At 35.7% G+C, this 19788-nt stretch overlaps 1 protein-coding gene across 20 annotated transcripts in view; it reads right to left on the reverse strand.

Annotated features, from left to right (window-relative positions):
- Nucleotides 1-19788, reverse strand: part of C2cd5 (C2 calcium dependent domain containing 5) — a 91225-nt gene that overhangs the window by 23884 nt on the left and 47553 nt on the right. For all 20 annotated transcript variants that reach the window (XM_010615500.2, XM_010615489.2, XM_010615470.2 and 17 more), the window contains 6 exons: nucleotides 13104-13218; nucleotides 9892-9987; nucleotides 7489-7680; nucleotides 5770-5956; nucleotides 2771-2935; nucleotides 986-1126 (listed from right to left, as the gene is read on the reverse strand). In XM_010615500.2, coding sequence (XP_010613802.1) covers nucleotides 986-1126; nucleotides 2771-2935; nucleotides 5770-5956; nucleotides 7489-7680; nucleotides 9892-9987; nucleotides 13104-13218 — 896 coding nt within the window. The remainder of the gene's footprint in view (nucleotides 1-985; nucleotides 1127-2770; nucleotides 2936-5769; nucleotides 5957-7488; nucleotides 7681-9891; nucleotides 9988-13103; nucleotides 13219-19788) is intronic.

Genomic DNA, 19788 nt, shown 5'->3' on the forward strand with positions numbered 1-19788 from the left:
TATATATGTTTGGAGGGGAAAGGGACAAAGAATTTGGAGGCACGGAAAGAACAAAGAGTTGTTTTTTTTTTTTTTTTACTCAATGACAGTTTTACAGGTTAGCCTTGAGAGCCAAGTTTCAGTAACTTCAAAATGTCTAACTTTGTGTACAGGAACACAGTTGCCAACCTTATCTGTGTCTTTCAAGGGCATACAGGTCCTTAAAGGTTACAAGACTTCATTTACAGAAATGTAACTGTCTGCCCTGTCAGTACCAGGGGGAGGTCAGCCTTGAAGGAAGGCAAATTCCTGAGAAGTCAGGTCATAACAGTACTCTATTAACAAAAATCTTGCTGTTTATTTTATCTGCAGCAGAGCAGGGGCCAGCAGTTACAGGGGCAGGGATGGGGTGGAGGTCCCTGCTGCAAGAAACTGCTTGTATAGAAGATAACAGACTTTTTAAAGCTCTGTTTTAATAGCAACATTATCATAAAAGGCAGTTAATAAGTATAATAAGCTAAAGAATAGCACATAAACATTTACTTAAATTCATTTAAATTTACACAAATAACTCCAACTGTTTAATGTTGCAGGTAAAGTATCCCTCATCCAAAAAACCTGAGATCAGGAGTGTTTCACGTTTCATAGGTTTTCAGATATCGGAATATTTACAAAGACTTTAAGAAAGGAGCATCTCTAATTATAAAATCCAAAATGCTCCAAAAATCTGAAATGCTCCAAAATCCAAAACTTTTTCTTGGATTCTTAGATTAGGGATGCTTAATCTATTTTACTATTATTTCAACCCTTCTGCCAATTGTTACAGAACCATCTGCATTACTATGTCAGTCACTAAGTTCTTGTATTTTCAATTCTAATTTCTATCATGAATCATTTTTGTTTTTTTAGATATTTAAAACAGTGTAATAATACAAGGTACCATATCAATTTAGGATCTGAGTCTAAACTGCCAAAAAAAAAAAAGAAAAGCATAATGCAACACTACCTCCAAAACAAAAGCATCTTTTTTTCCATGGGAAAGATCCAATTCTATAACTTCATCAGAGCTTTCTGACTGAGATCTCAGAAGTCTTGAGCGTTGTCTGGGTTCTGGGATGGGCGATCCTATAACCTCTTCAGATGTCTCCTAAAAGAAACACATATGCTTATATCACAGGAGGATTATTTTCTTAGTTTGGTTATAAACTTTTATATTAACTGCTTCCAATGGGTTAAAAATAAAAGCCTATAAAATATATTCAATGAACTCTCTATATAACATTTATGACTATAGAGAATATAGATATTTCCTTTTATTCATAATTAGTGCCCCTATTGATGCACTAATCTAGAAATACAGCTGTCATGGATACAAGGCAACACTGACACCTAACGGACAGAGAGGACACGACAATAAACTCAGAAACTGATCACTCCTAGCTATGTGTATCTTCTGCTTAGCATTTTAAAGCCCTACTTAGCCATAAAGATCTAAAGATGTAATTCTCAAGCTAGCATACTAATCTTTTATATCCCTTCTCACACAGTGCTAACTTTTCAAAGCTCCACATAGTAAAAAGTGAATTATGATAAACGTGGTGAATATGTGAGCCGATACATATACATGTACACATATACCATGCATGTATATGCAGTGCACATTATTAAATGAGATACATTTTAACAGCTAAAATAATGATCATTTTACAATCAGTGTATGGTGCAATCCCATATGGATTAGTGAGCTTTATCCTGTTACACAGCCAATCACCTGAACCTAATACAGGTTCTAAGTCATTGTTGGCCACAAACAGTACCAGAAGAATGTGTGTGTGTGACCACAAGAGCAAACGGGAGAGCCCTGTCACTGGTGTACCAGAGCTTCCTTTTTCAGAAGCAAGGACACTGAGCTGGGGATGTAGCTCAGCTGCACAGCGCCTGCCTGGCAAGTGCGAGGCCCTGAGTTCAATTCCCAGTACCAAAAACAAAAACAAAACAAAAAACCCACAAGGATATTGTAAGTAGGAGTTTTTAAAAAATTAGAAGTTTTAATATTCACTACCAGTGTACACCCTGGATGAATGTGTACTACTGCAGTTCTGTAACGTAACAATCTATGGGGCATTTTCATATCCTCTTATCTTTTTGCACTATAAATTATTCTGTCCTATAAATTTAACATGATGTGCATTATCGAGGCCACAATGAAAAACAAGAGTTACAACTCAGTAGTAAAGCAACTTGCTCATATTTGGAAACTAGGTAAATGAGGAACCTGTCTAAGGTAGTTAGTTCTTTTGTTTCTCAGGGCAATGTTCTTCTCACTAGATATCACATTTTATGATTTCCAGCAGTACAGAATTCTGTCATGCCTCTGTTCACTGTATCACTGACAATACAGTTAAGTCTTATATTTTAGAAATTTTAGATTTTGAACACTTTGTGTGTGTGTGTGTGCAGATGACAGAAGTCACACACACACACGGACACACACACACACACACACACTCAATCACATACACATGCACAGAGTACAAGTAAGTTACCAAAGACAGCGAGAGGAGGGTGATAGGAAGTACCAAAACTGAACAGAAGAGTTGCAATTTTTGAAAAGCATGGTCAGGGTAGAGCTTCCCCCAAAGGCAGCATTTCAACAAAGACATCAGTCACTCTAAACAATTAAAATTTAAAAATAAAAACCAGAACTTTTATGTTGAATATTAGCTAACCTAGAAAAATACTAATATCTGAACAAAACCAGTATGTTCACAATGTTGATTATTTTACTTACGGGAGGATTGATTTCATATAACTCTTTGTTCTTAGCAATTGTGTCATTTATCTTCTTCTGCATGTGAGAGATGTGCTGTTCATAGGAGCTGTCATTAGGTGTCTTCCCCGCAATCTGAATACCACCAGGTGTGGGTAAAGCTGCTAAATACACACCTGTGGCAGACTTGGAAAAGGGATGGGGAAATAATCACACAAACTACCTGAAAAAATACTGATCTTAAATCTTCACGTTTACAGACATGATCTTTGCTCTGTAGGAAAGACAATAAAGAAGCAGTACAGGCATGGCTGTCTCTAGCAGGGGGCACAAAACGTAACTTTTTTTCTGGGGAGAACCCTGGGCAGGGAGGGAACAACTGTTACAAAGGGAACTAATTAACTTTTCAGTGCAGAACCAACTTTATTCTTAAAGTTTTTAAATCTTTTAACTATAAAATAAATTGCAAGATAAAATAGCCTAGCAAAACAATAAAAAGTCAAACTTCAATAGGGGCAAAAATAAAATGAAAACTTTTGCAAGTCAAAAAACAAACAAACAAACCTGAAGTCCAAAAAAGCTATTGAACGTATTCAAGACCACAGTCAATAAATGTGAAGAGATCTGAATTTAAATGTTTCTCCCTACAATACCTAAGAAGTTTTCACTGCCTCCATAATTCTACCTCCATAATCACCAAGAAAAATATCTCACAGGTTTGTTTTAAATATTTGATTAAGTATTAATTTCTGATGGTTTAACAATTACTACGTATTATTATTATTATTACTGGGAAACTACCATGGGAAAGTACAAGATAAAATTTACATGTGCATTTAGATTTATTCTAATACAATCAGAGCAAAAAATAAGGTATAAACATCAAATAATTAACATCAAAGGAGCAAAATGGGATATACACATAATTTGAATTTTTTAATTACTATTTTTAAAAAATTAATCAAATGCCAATTTTGTCAAAGGCTACCCGAAAAAGGATGTCCCTGGTGAAATCTGCCTAGGAGATGAAACTGATCTTGATTTGCTCACCAGTTCATTGTGACACCTATGCAGTCACAAGAACCCTTGCTATGCCACATGAACCTCCACACACCATCTGTGGGCTTTCTTACCCCATTCATGAAGGAGGCAACAGCCTAGAGGTGTTATGAACAGACTGTAAAATCAGAGAGCCCTGGGTCTAAAATCCAGTTCCAGCACAAGTAACCATAATACACTGGAGTCAAAACCTATCACAGCATTGTTTTCTCCTCTTATAAAGTAAAAATATTACATTCTTTCCAGAGTATCAGGGTCAGACACTTGGTAGCCGCTCAGAGTATTACCTAAGATGCAAGCTACTCTTGAAGTCTTGCACAAATTATAACAAAGCACAAACATCAAAATGTCAAACAGTTGCAACTATTGTTACTAACGACCGAGAAGGAAAACACTAACACAAATCAGCAAGGCAGTATTTGAGGAAGGTCTTTCACCAGTATCATAAACTTGTTTCATGGGACAGACAGAAATGTCTGGTACTGTAGGCAAAGTATTTTTCAAACCTTTCAATATGAATTCTGGTCTTAGTTTCCATATGCATCCACTGATCATTACTCTTGTATTCAGCATGAATTATGAATTTGTTACATCCTTGCTAAGCATGTTGTAGATCACTGAATTAAGATGAACACTTTTTCTTTAAATTAAAACTGAATATCAAATATCTTAGTATAAACCAGATTACTTGATTATTACATACTGCTCTTGCTAAAAAAATGATACCTAGTTTATCACAACACACAATAAGCTCAAATATTTACATACTTGTTTTTATACAAAGGATACATGAAAAAAGAACACTATTTTGCTTTTTAATTTAAAAAGTACACTGAAAACAGATTTCTTTCATAACTTTTTGAAAAATTAAGTATCTATGCATATCTTAGATGGCAAAAGAATTCCCAATTGAAAGTTGCCAGTGACAGACAAAAATTCTGGGTAGGAAAATGCCTAGCACATGAGAGGATGTCCATAAATATGGATCAGATTTTATATGACCAATTTATGTCTCACAGATACGCAGTTCTCTGGGGCTCTTGCCACCTAACAGGCAGCACTGACTTCTCCCACTGATGTCTTTCTACTCAAAACCCATCGTCTAACAAGCCAAGGTGAACATAAAGGGCAAGAGAGACATTTTTCTGACTCATAGTTCATCAGCCCTTAAGAACGCCTGTATTTTATTATACATTTTACTGTTTGCCAAAAGTACACATTTATGATGAACCTTCATTCTCTAATAATAGGCAGTGTCTCACATGTTTTGCTTTATTTTCTCCATGAAAACAAAAGGAATTAAGGGAAAAGTAAAAATATGACAAAAGGAAAAAATGGAAACAAAGTCTTTGTAAATAGGGGAGGGTGGAGGGAGTAGAGGGAGGGCAGGGGAACAGAGAAAAAATGAGAACCAAGATCTATCATGTAAAGGGACAAGATCCCAATGATGAATGTAACTTTATACTTAAAAAGCACCAATAAACTCAATAAAAAGGAAAAAAACCCTAAAGATTATTTTGGTGTACGGTCCTCACAGAGAGACAATTTTGCTCCTAAAGGTTATTTGGCAAAGTCTGGAGATTTCTGGTGGTCCCAGCTGGGAGAGGCTAGGGACGGTGCTAAACATCCTCCGGCCCTGAATTTCACCAGCACCAGTACGGAGAAACCCTATTCTAGCAATATATAAACAATAATAAAGTCCAGCTCAATGGTTCTCACATTCTAAACTGGCCTAACTGGTAAAGTTTAGAAATAGAACTACTGAGGTTAGGGTCACAGTACCTTTAAAATTTGTGAAAGCCTAACACTAGATTCTTCACTACCTGAGATATACCCAATCCTTAAGGTCTTGATGTCAGTTTCTTTAGCTAATTCTTTTAAAAAGACTTTGAATCACATAAAACAGAATCTTATACAACTTATAGAAACCAGAAAATAAAACCAAAAGCTTCTAAACTTACTGCTAAGCCCATCAACATATTTTCGCCCACTGTGATCTGAATTCTGAGCCCAAACAAGGCATTCATCCCCTTGAGTTTTAGCTTATTCATGAGCTGAGTGTGAACTTCATATTCCATAAAAGGCAGGAGATTGCTGATAGCTGTAGCATTTGCTTCTGCTTGTGCTTTCTTTTTTAAGCGACATAACCTGTAAAAGCAAATAATTCAGTTAGTGGATAGTATTCCAACAGCTTAAAAAAAATGTCTAAATGCAAAAACTTTCCAAAAGTGTGACTTGAACAGAACATCTAGTTTTTTCAAATAGGTTTATAAAGTTATAGCAATAATCTTTTCTGCCATTTTTGTCACTGCATGAACTTTCACCAAAAAAAAATATTTTAACAAAACTTTTTTTTAATCTCTAGAAATGACTTAATACTGCTCAAAATCACTAGACAATATAATTTAAAAATCACAGGTTCCATATGATCATAGATGAATGGAAAGCAGAAGAAAAATTAATTTAACTTAAAAATTAAATAACAATCTTCTAATATGTACCAGATAGACTACCTTCAAAGGTAGTCTCAACTTTCTCAACAGTAGCAATGAAATGCAGAAGGCAATGGTAAAAGGCCATCCTCAACATGCTGAAAGAAAACTGCCAGCCCAAAAGATGTTTTAAATGTAAACACAAAATAAACACATTTTTCAGGCAAAAACAGCTAATTCTTCACTAAAAAGAAAAACAATCCCAAATGAAAGGTCTAAGATATAAGAGGAGAAAAGGTAAATGGATTAGAAATATATTTCAGAAGCAAACTTAACAGGACTGTAATGAATTAGACGTGGAGAGGCTAATAAAGAAGACAATATGAAAGAATACCAATTTTGGCATGAAGAACTAGATAGAAAAATAAATCCAAAAGACTAATAAAATGGAGAAAGTCAACAGTTTAACTGTGAACAAGCACGAGATGCCTATGATATAGCAAAATGGGGTGCAAAGTAGACAGGTAACATGGGTCTGAGGCTGAGAAGGACATTCTGGAGTAGGAGTATAAATCTGGAGTTCATAGATACATAGAGAACATACAGATCTATGAGTTAAAAGAAGGTCAGGACCCATGGGTCTCGAAATTAAGAAATGAGGAGTCAACAAGAAGGCTAAAGCCTAACATTAAGGTAAGAAAAAACAGAAGGAGTGGCACTGAGAGGTCAAAGGAATCTCACAATGGAGAAATGACCAACTGTGCCACTACTGCTGAGACCCTAAGAGAGATGAAAACGGAAATCCCTGGGGACCTGACAGTTACAGCTGCTTGCTGTATGTGCTCACAGTTCAGGGTTTCCTACTTCAGCACCTTTGAAAAGAACTCTCAACAGCTTAGTGAAATAGTCAAACACTGCATAGCAATATTTAAAAGGAAAAAAACCACCAACTGCCATAGTATGTATCTTACGTCATTAAAGCAGTCCACATTGTCACAACCTAAGCACGTAGGCAGGTTAATACATTTGTGAAGAACTTAAATGATTTTGTATATAAACTTATTTGAAGTTTTATACAGAAGGTATTTTTACTCCCAACTGTACATGTAATAAAATACAAAACTTCCAATAAAAGTATTCAGCTTAGCCAGAATCAAACAGGTAGAAAACAATACACATCTGAAAACAGATTTGACTCCATATCTAATAATTTTTCAGGGACACCAAGTACTGTCTTCACCAGCATACCTTGCCTGAATAAGACAACCTTTTCCAATGACCGTTGCATCTGTGGGGAGGTCTATAGTTGTAAAGAGAACATCAGGAACTTTTTGTTTCCTGCAGTTATAGCAATATGTGAGATGAGCTGGAAACGGCATGTTCAGTTCATCGTATGGTATATGGCAAAATCCACAGCCTACAGGCAAATTCTCTTCAAGCCTACATAAGCACAGTAAGAAAAATAAACAAATAAGGCATTCTATCCTAGGCTGGATCCCTTGCACAAAATAAAAAGGCATTCTTGAAAGACCTATGGATTTTTCAAAAATACATACTATGTATATAGTACTTGTGTATAAGCTATGCAGCTTCTACCACAGAGGAGTAGTGAAGAGTACAACTACGACTGGTAAGAATTACAAGTGACCACAAAATCAGAGCCATACACTGTGCCTAGGAGAGAAAAGCCTTATACAATAAAGTTATTGTGTACCAGTTCTATGTTTGATGATTTACCACCTGACCAATAGATCACTACAGTCTCAAACATTTTGAGGGGATACCACATAAAAATAGGGAGAGGGAAGTCAGAGTACTGGCTGATAAATATTTAAAAATTCCTAAGGAAAAAAATTGTAAGCAAACATCCCAACAGTTCAAAAAAATTAACATAAAAACCAATTCATTTAATAAGAAAAACAAATTAAAAATAAAATCTCTCACTTCCAATTTAACCTTTCTGGAAACTCAAGCCATCATAACGACTCAAATTAGCCACAACTATACCACCACCAACCTCCCATTCACTGTAAAATGTTCTCTAGATGACACTCTTTGTGAGTTCATTTTAGAATGATTAAGCACTCTCTTAATTCAGTTTTCGGAGTCAGTCTCACTATGTATTCCACACTGGACTTGAAATCACTCATATAGCCCATGTTGGCCTAGAATTTGAGGTGATCCTCCTGCCTCAGCCTCCCAAATGCTGGGATCACAACCATAAACCAAGGCCAGCTAAGCACTTTTTCAGTCACTAAATTTGAGGAAGTCAAGAGCACGGGAACAGAGGGCAGCTCCAGTGAGAACCTTGGACTTTCACAAATCCACATCTTCTATGGCCCTGGAAAGACATGGGTCCCAATCTCCACAAGAAGCTGAGACTTGTCAGGCAAATTTAAAAGGGGAAGTAAAAAGAAATATACATATATATTTCTGCGGGCTTTTTACAGATTCCTTTTATACGTTATTTTCACTGAATCTTCACAGTATCCTCTAAACGACATGAAATTACTTCTAGATATTTTTTCCTGAGGAGACAGCATCCTGCTACATTTTAAAAAAGAACAAAATTGCCAGGCATGGTCGTGCACCTGTGTAATCCCAGCACTTGGGAAGCTGAAGCAGGAGGGTCACTGTGAGTTCGAGACCAGCCTGGGCTGCATAGTGAGTTCCAGGTCAGTCTCAACTACATAGTGGGACCCTGTCTCAAAAAACAAAAAACAACAAAAAAAACAACACAAGAGCAAAATCTGGCAGAGCTGAGGATAACTGTGTGACCCTGGAAAAGTTGCTTAACCTTTCAAAATGTCCCCTACTTAGAATAAGCATCTGTAATATAGAAGGGTGACTACCCATTTAATGGGCATTGACCAAAGGTCCTCTTCTGACTACTGGAGCTAGAACAGCTTTGTTACAGAGACTTGCAAATCTGTAACAAATCTGAACAGATACAGAATATTCTTACTTCCTTAATTTATACCTAACATATTAATACTAGGAGAAAAAAAGCAAAAATACCTATGATGGCTATAAAGGTTAATGTTTTTATCCAGGTAGACTGATATCAAACTAATAGTTGGTTTATATTTGTGCATGTATTTGTGTGCTTATTTTAAGATCTATTCACATATTAAAATATTTATTTGGTAGTTTTAACTACTTATAGAAAGTATTGCTGATATTTATAGATAACAGGTTAAAAGTGACCAATAATTAAATAAGCCAAAAAGTGAGCTCATTTTACCCAATGCTTTCACTTTCTGTTTCACAGGTATTAAAATTTTTCATACAGTTTTGTACAATGTGGCTTTATTTTGTGAAATAAGAACTTTAGGAAAATTCTTTCACGACCTTTTCCTGTTTTTGAAGGCAAGACAAGAGGAAAAGGAAGAGAACAGCCAAATAAAAGAAATTGTTTTTACATTATGACAAAACCGAAGAGTAATTTGCAATTCTGCAATTTGTAGACCTGAGTGTCACTTATGGAGATACTAGAAATAATAATGTGTCTCACACAGTCCAGAACCCCTACTCCTCTACAACCACCGGTTAGTTAAGAGTCACTGCAGGGCTCGGTCCCGACTTCTACACTACACTGCTGTAAGCCTCCCTTGTGGCCCTTCTAGAAATAAGCCAGGCTGCCAGGACAACCTCTGTTCCAAACAGCCCTCCACGGTGCCATCCTGCAGAAATCGAGGATTCAGTACAGCCGCTGTGCCGGATGCTGATAAAATACAGACCTCTTCACTGGAAAACAAAATAAATATTTTAAAAAGTTAGTATTTTCATCCAGTATAACTCCTACTAATATCAAAATAATTACAGGAGTGACAAATTAAATTCAAACAGAATTCTATTAAATGTTAAATAATATCCACAATTATCTATTAAAACCTAGGTTAAAGGCTAGAAATAATGGGCTGTCGGTGTGGCTGTGGTGGAGTGCTTACCTAGCACGCACAGTGCTCTGGGTTTGATCCCCAGGCACAACCCCCCCCAAAATTTTGCCTAAAATGGAGCATGAAGAATCCTTTACAAATTAAAAACTAAAACAAAGTATATTTAATATACTAGTCCCTGAAAGATTAAAATGTTTCAAACTATACTACTGAATCCATTAAACTGTATGAAGACATTTTTCAAAATAGTCTTTCAAAATGATTTCAAAAGCATAACTATGCAAGCATCTATGTTGTTATAGCTTAATCTGAACTCAAATAATTATAAAGGTATCCAAAATATAGCAAATGGAGCTTCTGTGATATATGTGTGTGTATGATTTTAAATGAATTTTGAAAAAGTCTTTATTACATATCACTTACTTTGAAAGTTAAAATGATTGAACAATCAACATAACTACCGGACGATAATGAGATAACTAGCAACCTAGGGAAGAAATGCTTGAATGAGGGAGTAAATAGAACACAAACTTAAAAGCACAGGAAGAGTCACTTGAACTATGAGTGAGCAGGGAACATTAGGCTTAAAAGGTAAGTGGGCACTGAAGTTGTCAGAAGAATACAGAGCCTCTGCAGCTTCTTAACCAAAACAAAAGCAGGTGTACATTCCAAAGAGTTCATTCCAGTAATAGCAGGTACGACAGTTAGAAGAAATTAGTAAAATGGTATTTAAATACAAAGGTTTTTAACATCTAGAGGGAAGGGTCAAGAAGTTTCTGGCAGATAAACTGAAACTTGTAAGTAAATTCAATCGACTAGTTCAGTGACTCTTGCACCTGTGACCTGTCTGCAGCCATGCTGAATCTATACTGTCTGGCATTCTTCACATGCTATTTTGTAGCTCTGAACGTTCTCCCCGTGCCTCCTTCCTTCATTTATGTAATATTTATCTTCCAAGATTCAGTCGAAGCATCATTATGTCACTGACACTTCCTTCCAATCCTTTTGACTTCCAGCCCACAGGGAACACAGCATCTTGGGATACTGCAGTCATAAAATGTGTTAAACTGGCTGTGGTTGTACGTGCCTGTAATCCTAACACTTGGGAGGTTGAGGCAAGAGGGTCACCAAGTTCAAGCCCAGACTGTACAATTTAATGAGACCCTGTCTCAAAATAAAACATAAAGTTTGGGAGAATATAGCTCAGTGTAAGACCTTGGGTTCAATCTCCGTGGGGGAGGGTAATAACATATATTATATTTCTCATAATTCTCCATTAGAATGTAAATCTGATGGCAAGAACTTCATCTTTTAAAATCATGTAATGTGTGGTGGCACACAGCTATAATCCCAGCACAGGGAGACTGTGGACTGCCACAAATTCAAGGCCAGATTGTGTTATATTCATTTAAAGGACAGCCCGAACTACATAGCAAGACCCTGTCTCTTAATCAACCAAATCACATCTTCCACAGCTGATAACATGATGCTAAATCCAGGCATAAAGCAAAAATATCTACAGCAGAATAAGGCAGAATGCACATTACAAAGTTGGTAGTTAACAAGAGTAGAACAGCTACACTAGGAATCAAACAATTTGAAAGTAGTTCATGCTCTGTAACAGAAAAAGAAATACCCTACAGAAGATTAAATAATATTGCTCTAATACCCATATTTATTATATTTTAATGATTTTTCTAACCATAATGATCAACCATAAGACCAGAGGCTCTAGCAGTATGAATTATCCAAAAATAAAAGGTGGAAAATGAGATAGCAGAAGGTCAAAACAGTTTCTAGATGACATCAATCATAAACTTATGGCCAGGTGTGGCAGCGCATGCCTATAATCCCAGCTCCCAGGAGGCTGAGGCAGGAGGATTGATATGAGTTCGAGACCAGCCTGGGCTACACAGTGAGTTCCAGGTCAGTCTCAACTACATAGTGAGACCCTGTCTCAAAAAAACAACAACAAAAAACCCAAACAACAACAACAAAAACAAAAAAAACTTATGAAGGGGTTGGAAGTAGGGTTCAAATTTGGCAAAACACCAAGAAAAGCCAGAACCCAAGAAAGGGACTGGGAAAATACTTGCTTTAAGATAATAAGGGCAAAACAAATTAGGTATAAGTGAGCAAATGAGATTGGTGGAAAAACATTAAATTGTAATCTGAGAATAATAACTTCAATTTTTTTTTAGGTGAAGTATTCATAAGAGATAGCAGGGTCCAAAATATGATTAAAAGTCAAGTGACAATGGATGACTCAATACTGAGAAAATTCAACTTGGGCTGCTAGAAAGGGCCAATCGTGTATAATGAAAGAGATGGTGGAGAAGTTAGAAAGAAGGCAGAAACATATTTGGAGATAGACAACTATGAACAGTGGAAAAGCACTGTAGTTCTGATGAAAGGCAGGAGAAAAAAAACAGCTCAGAACCAGGAGTATGGAAGCCCCTTCCTAACTCAGCAGTTAAAAAAGATGTTCTGTTAGCAGGACAAAGTTACATTCTAGTTAGTCAGGGCAGGCAGAGTGAGCTTACAGACAAACTTTAAAGACATTCCGCAAATTCATTTATAAAAGATCGAGGGTTCAAGTATCCTAATGAAAGAAGTTAGCAAAGTTGCCAAATGGAGTATATTAGACCTACAGTTAATTCTCTCCATTTGCCAGTATTCTCTCTTCCTTCAATCCCTCAAAGACTTGGATGTGAAGGGCTATTCTATCTCCACTTCAATGGACAGCCCGAGGCTCTCTGGGGAGCAGCATCCCCTAACTTCAGCAGTGCATTAGTGGGAAAGATGGCACATTAAACTTGATCAACTGTGCTGAAAGGTCCATTCTCTAGAATGTCCCACTATCCACTCCTCCCATGTTCTTTATATTTACATAAAGTTTCCCCTTTAAGATGACAATTGACATCTTCCAGATGACAGCATCTAGAACAGCGAGTTATCCTTTACCAGATGCTAGTTGATTCACTGTAGCCCACGACAGCATGGCAGCCTAGTGCTTTAGCATGGGATTTTATTTCTTGTCTGATTTCTGCCCACCATGCATCCCGAGTTTCTGGTTCATCTGAAAAATAAATTTTAAATGAGTTCACTACTCAACAGCACAATGTCTATATGAACAAGAAATGTTTAAAATTATAAAAGTACAGGAGGTATAGAAGTACTGCTCTACAATCAATTTTAAAACTTCCTATCTTTAAAATCCTACTTCTCAAACATTTTAAAATTAGTTGCTAGAAAAAAAAAATTATATGCTTAATTACTTTAAGGGACATCTATAGGCAAGTATTTTATTAGATACAGATTAAAATGTACACCCAGAGTATTCAATTTCTAATCTTATACCCTGTTTCACCTCACTGAGGGAACATTTCATGTCAAATCCATAAATTAAATATAAATTCTGATTTCATTTCATAGTACTTAGTTTTAAAAACCCATATTCTAGGTTCTTTCCAAGGCAAAGACGTATCAAGGTTAAAAGAGAAAAAGCTGTACATTAGCCATCCTTCTACAGAGATGTAGGTTCTAAAGCAAAATGCTAAGAAATACAGGGAGACTAGCCAATATATTGAAAAAATTAATAAAAAATAATTTGTTGAATAAATAAAAGGACAAATTTCAGATAAAATAAAATAGATTCCATAAATGGCACTGTAACTTGAAGAATGGCATACTCCGCCATGCTAGCATATACCCATACTGTAGTTCCAGTTACTTGGGAGTCTGAGACAGGAGAATCATCTGAACCTAGGAGTTTGAGACCAGTCTGGGCAACACAATGAGACTCTCACCTCACCACCACCAAGAGAAAAAACACCTTTTTTTGTTAGGGCCAGAGATGCAATTCTGTGGTAAAGCCCTTGTCTGGCGCAAGGAAGGACCTTGGTTGGAAAGAGTGAGGGAGAGGAGCAGGGGTGCTTAAAAATCACAGAATTGTATTTACTTGTCACAGGAAGTGCTTCTACAGGGCATTATAAATGGAATAACTGTCATTCATACTTCCTAATCACTTGGATTTAGCTGCAAACTATTAGGGAACAGCAGCTGCAAATTATGGTCAAAGATGTTAAGAACAGAAACAGTCCACAATTAGTATATCTTGATTTATTTCTTTTGGTAGCCAATTCCTGTTTGGAAACAATTTGAAAACTTTAAACAGGGTGATAAGCACTTATTGTAAATTTTCTACATTGAAGGTACTATTAAAACTGAAAACCAAACAAACCAACACCACTTTGTATTTTCACTTTTTTTGGAACTGGGGATCGAACTCAGGCACTTGCGCTTGCGAGGCAGGCGCCAGAACCACTGAGATAAATCCCCAGCCCACCACTTTGTATTTTTAAATTGAGGCACACATTCAATTTTCAAAAGGTTTTTCAAAATGAGTAAAATAAGAATTATACTCACTAGTAAAATAGTGAAGACAGCAAAGTAAAGAAAGGTTAAGAAGCTTGTTATAGCTCACATTCCTAGGATGTGATTTTGTTTCCTCCACAGGGAGGAGATCAGCAAAAGGGAGAAATGAGGAGATTAAAGCCAGAACTACAAATGACGCCGGCCAGTTCTTGAATTAAAGTTTGGGATCCAAGACCGAGTCACCCTAAAACTTTCTTTCAGAAGAAAAGAAAGAAATGCAGACTTCAGGAAACTGAGGGAAAGATCAAAGTATAAGATAAAATGAAGGAGGAGAAACAGAAAAGACTACAATATGGTGTTAGCAGTCAATATTATGAATTCAGAAATGTGTGCAACAATTAGTTGGCCCTATCTTGCATATCTATTGCTGTTAGAATTTCTTCAGCATCCTAACTGATTAATAGTACCAATACACTTGAAAGCCCATACTTGCTTTTGCTTCTAAGACATATGTGCTTGTATCCTGATCTGAACATCCATTTAATATTATCCTTTCCTAACACAAAGATTTAGCATAAGACAAACTAGTACTCAAATAGTTGCTCGTTTATCAAAGTATTCATGATTTTGAGAAAATAGATACCACAATGATAGAACAACAGAACTGATTCTGTTTGGAAAATGGTTTTCTGGAACACTACATGAATAATAGTCTATCTTTTCCTAAACTCACTAGTAGAATCTGCTATTTACTTTTTAAGTCATTCTAGATAAATTATTATTTTCTAAAGCAAAGAATTGTGCTGTTTTTCAAAAAATAGATTTTCTCACATTAGGTTGCCTACATCTATCTGTACCACAAATAGTAAATGGTAGCTTCTGTTTTAAAAATGGATTTCACAGAAAGTAATCTGAAATATTGTTTTTAAAATTAATGACAAATTGGAGAACGTTATTTAAATTATAAGAAAATAGATTTAGAAATGGCCAGCATGACTAAACAGAAAAGTATGTAATAATAATTTCTATGAAATACGTGTAACCACACAGAATACAATGTTACTTTACATTAAACTTACCTTGATATAACACATAAAATAATCAGATAATTAAACCAAACACCATGAAAGAATTAAGTGGCTGATTAAAAAAAAAAAAAAAAAAGCTGAATGCAGCACAAGTGGAGCATTCATATTCTGACAAATTCACAAGCAGCCTTTATTTTGACACATGAGCCACACACTTGCACATGGGGATGCCATTACTGTATTTAATAAAGTATTTACAAGTTTATTAGAAAGCTAGGGTTATACAGCATGGGAGCTAAGGAAGCGAATGGCATATGTCCACACTGAGAGAATTTGTTAAATCTGGATTTTAATTAAAGCGAAAGCTCAAGGAACAAAGGGTTTGCAAAGCAGATTCAGCAATACAGGAGCCAGAAACAGTGATATTTTGGCGCATGCTTGGATCAGGTGACAGTACAGACTGAAACTATGGCAGCTCACTGAAATGGTTACAGAAAGTAATGGCCCTAGGTTCTAGGTGAAAGCAAGGCAAGCATACAGTAGGGAGCACTGAATCACAAACTAGAGATTGTATTAACAATAGTAATCCATAACTGTAAGCAAGAAGCCAGAGGATGAATTTTGTGGCTATTCAATTTAGGGATCATTTAATTATAATAAAATTTAGGTTAAACAATTTATGTAATATTTTAAAGACATGCTAAATTTATTTCAGAGCCTATATTAGACCTATGTCAAACATGAGCCAGAGAATCTTCAAGGAGTAATTATGATTAAGACTAACTTATTACCAATAAAAATTCAGAAATACAGTATTTAATCTTTATATTAGCATTTTTAAGTTTAGAAACTGCTAACTACATTTTTACAGGAAACACACCAGTGAATTTGATGTTTTATCCATCCTACAAAAACATGAAACTGAGGCTCTACCATACTTCCATAAAAAGCAAACCAGAGTCTGGCTTAAAAAGGTATGGCAACTACATTCCACATATAACACTGGATACAATTTAGTTATTTGAAGGTCATACAGCTGAGATGCGACTCATAATTAAGCATTTCAAGGATATTATGAAAAAGATCTCTTCACTTTAAATATGACGCTCCTCCCAGTAATCTATAGGATTAGTTGTAAGTATAAAAAGACATCATTTTGGGAAAAATTCAAAGTTAATTATTATTATACAAATTATGTTTCACATTATTTTATTTTTCTCCCATGGGTTAAAACTCTTCATAGATAATATCACAAATCTTTTAATATATTTTTTAACAGCAGGCATCAACTGAGCTTTAAATCAAAACCTCACTGATACTCTTTTTGGGGGATTTTGTCAGCACATGTGGGTTGGTATTAAAATTAATTCATTTTTTACTACTGTTACTTTTCTAGAGCATGGCCACAGCTTGATATCTTGCCATCTTTTTCTTACTTTATCATGTTTCTCAAGTGCAGGTAAAACTGGTAGGGATTCTTAAATGATAATTCGTATCTCAGAAAGCAAGCAATTGATCAGCACAACACAAAATATGCCTTTATTAAACTCAATCTCTTTGAGATTTTAGGCAGTTACATCCTTGTAACTAGGGAACACAGAATACCTCAAGTTTTATATTCAGTTCTATTTTTATATAGCTCTGGAAGAGAATAGCTCTGCCCTGGGGAATCTTTTAATCCTCAAATTTAAAAAAAGCAAATAGAGTATTATTCAGCCTAACTTACATGAACAGGGGAGATAAAGTGTGAAGCTGGATCAAGTAAAGATTAATGAGATGATCATCACTTGGTAGGGATGGCATGAAAAGCTATATTCCTCAACATCTGAAAGTGATACTCCAAACAGTAACAATCTCAAAGAAGACAAATTTCCCTAATGAAACAGATACTAGAGAGTTCAGGTTAAAAAGAGTATTCAGCCTCAAACTGGGTAGGAGAAAAACATTCTCCTCACAGAGGAAATGATGTACAAATACACAGCAAACATCAAGACCTGGGAATGTGGGATATTGGTAGCTCACACCTAGTCTATATTGGCCAAAATGAAGTCTTCGTTCTGTGTGCAAAAAAGAAAAAAAGAAAAAGTCAGAATGGGGGCTGGGGATTTAGCTCAGTGGCACTGCACCCGTTTCTCAAGGGCAAGGTCCTGAGTTCCACCCCTGGTACCGCCAAAAAAATGTAATGTTTTACTTAACTTTAATTTCAGTTTTTATTTGTAACTGAGTAATCATTACCCACATTATTGGTAATACAGGAAAGCTTGGATATCATAATAGTATATTTATGCCTTCCTGTTACTTTAGTCTTAATTTTTATACATCTGCTTGTGAACACCTCTCAAAGTGAAAAGAGTCACTACTGATATCAGAATTCAAATTTCAAGAATATCTACCACTCATCTCCATACAGCTACCCCACACACACATGCAAATTGTGTAGGAATTAACCTAGACTGGATGTGTAGAGAGGATATCTGCCTGGCTTGACAATGGTGTTCTCACAAATATCCACTACATTAAAGACTTTTACTGAAAAAACATTTTTGAAGTAATCTAGATGAGCAGACTGACATATTTTATATGTATTTCTTTATAATCAGTAGCCTCACACTGTATTAAATATTTTGTAAAGTAGTGATTATGATTTTTGTTTCAACTAAACAAATATAATTCTGATGGATGACCAAAAAAAAGTAGAATTTTCTAATTTCAACCACTAATCTAAAGCTTGCCTTATCACTAATAACAATTTATCATAAGATGGAAATGAATTCTTAAGTATAATATGCCCTAAAATCTATGTATTCTCTAAAACATTTTTTAAAACTTCCAAAAATATTATAAAAAATGAAAGAAAAGCTATCTAGTTTTAAACAACATGTTTTACTAATTCAGGGCCTAACATATCAATCAAAAATACTAAGGTTGGAAGCTATTTCAAATTACTACATAACTATGTTTTAAAACCACATTATGGAATTACTGTATATTTCTTCTCAGCACTTCCTGAAAAAATATTTAGGCTGGCATGAATCCTATACAGAGAAATAATCACATACTGTTTTTTCCTAAACTACACTGAGACCATTACTGATTGAAAAAATTATATATCTGTGCTATTCAGAAATACCTTTAATAGTTTCTCAAGAGATAAAACAAAAGATCACATCCATTGGAAAAATGAGCTAGGACTTTTCTTTCTTTTTTTTTGCAATTCCACCTGCCAATAAGCCAGAGTTTCCAAAAGATAGGAATCAACTGCTCACTGAAACATTAAGAGTTGTAGACATGTGAGAAAATCTCTCTGAGCAGAAAGCTGACAAAAGCTTCCTTCACATGCAACATTCCACTAGTTACTAAGTTCTGCTGATTTCACAGTCTACATATTTCAGTCTATGGATAGTGCCCATAGCCCTGAAGCAAGAGTGCTCAGGTTTGAATTGTGGCTCAGCCACTTTCTAACTACTTATTCCTTGAGGACATTTCTATTTTGCTTACCTACAAAATGACTCTAGTGCCTGTCTTGGAGATTTATTTTTTCATTTGTTTGTCTCAAACTCACTATGTAGCCCAAGCTGGCCTCGAACTCATAATTCACCTGCTTTAGCCACCCAAGTGCTGCAGTTACAGGAGTGTTCCACCATGCCTGGCTCTCAGAGATGTTCTGAGGATTAAATGACCTATTACCATAAATATTAGAAATATTCCTGGCACAACGCTAATACTCAATAAATTGAGCTCTCCTATCACCACGGAACCCTAGTTATCTAGCCATGATGATTGCATGTCCTCCCTAGCTGGCCTCCTCGTCTCTTATGCTGTCTGATGGCCAATGTGACTGTGGGCTACCTGTCCAATTGCTATGTACTCTTATTCCGGACAGGTCATATACAAGATCTGTAAATGCAACATCCTCCTACCTACTGGCTAAATTCATCTTACTTTCTCAAAGTCTGTTACCGGGACTGAAACATAAGCAAGATAAGAAAATATAACATTTACCCAAACAAACTCTCAGATATAAGAAGGATCCTTTCTTCCAGCTCTCTAAGAATATTTGCTATGAGTGTAGTTAACAGAAACTTAAGACAGCAAAGCAAAAGAAGAGGAGATGGAGAAAAAAGCTAAACTTATCAAGACATTTTATACTCTAGCAAAAAAACTTAAGTATGAACTAACCATGTAAACATCATCAAATGAGTACTGACTGGCATACTGTTTTGCAAAGGCTGGAAGTTTTAGAA

The sequence above is a fragment of the Fukomys damarensis genome, unplaced genomic scaffold (assembly GCF_012274545.1).
Source record: "Fukomys damarensis isolate Sample0158 unplaced genomic scaffold, DMR_v1.0_HiC HiC_scaffold_19, whole genome shotgun sequence".
NCBI lineage: Eukaryota > Metazoa > Chordata > Mammalia > Rodentia > Bathyergidae > Fukomys > Fukomys damarensis.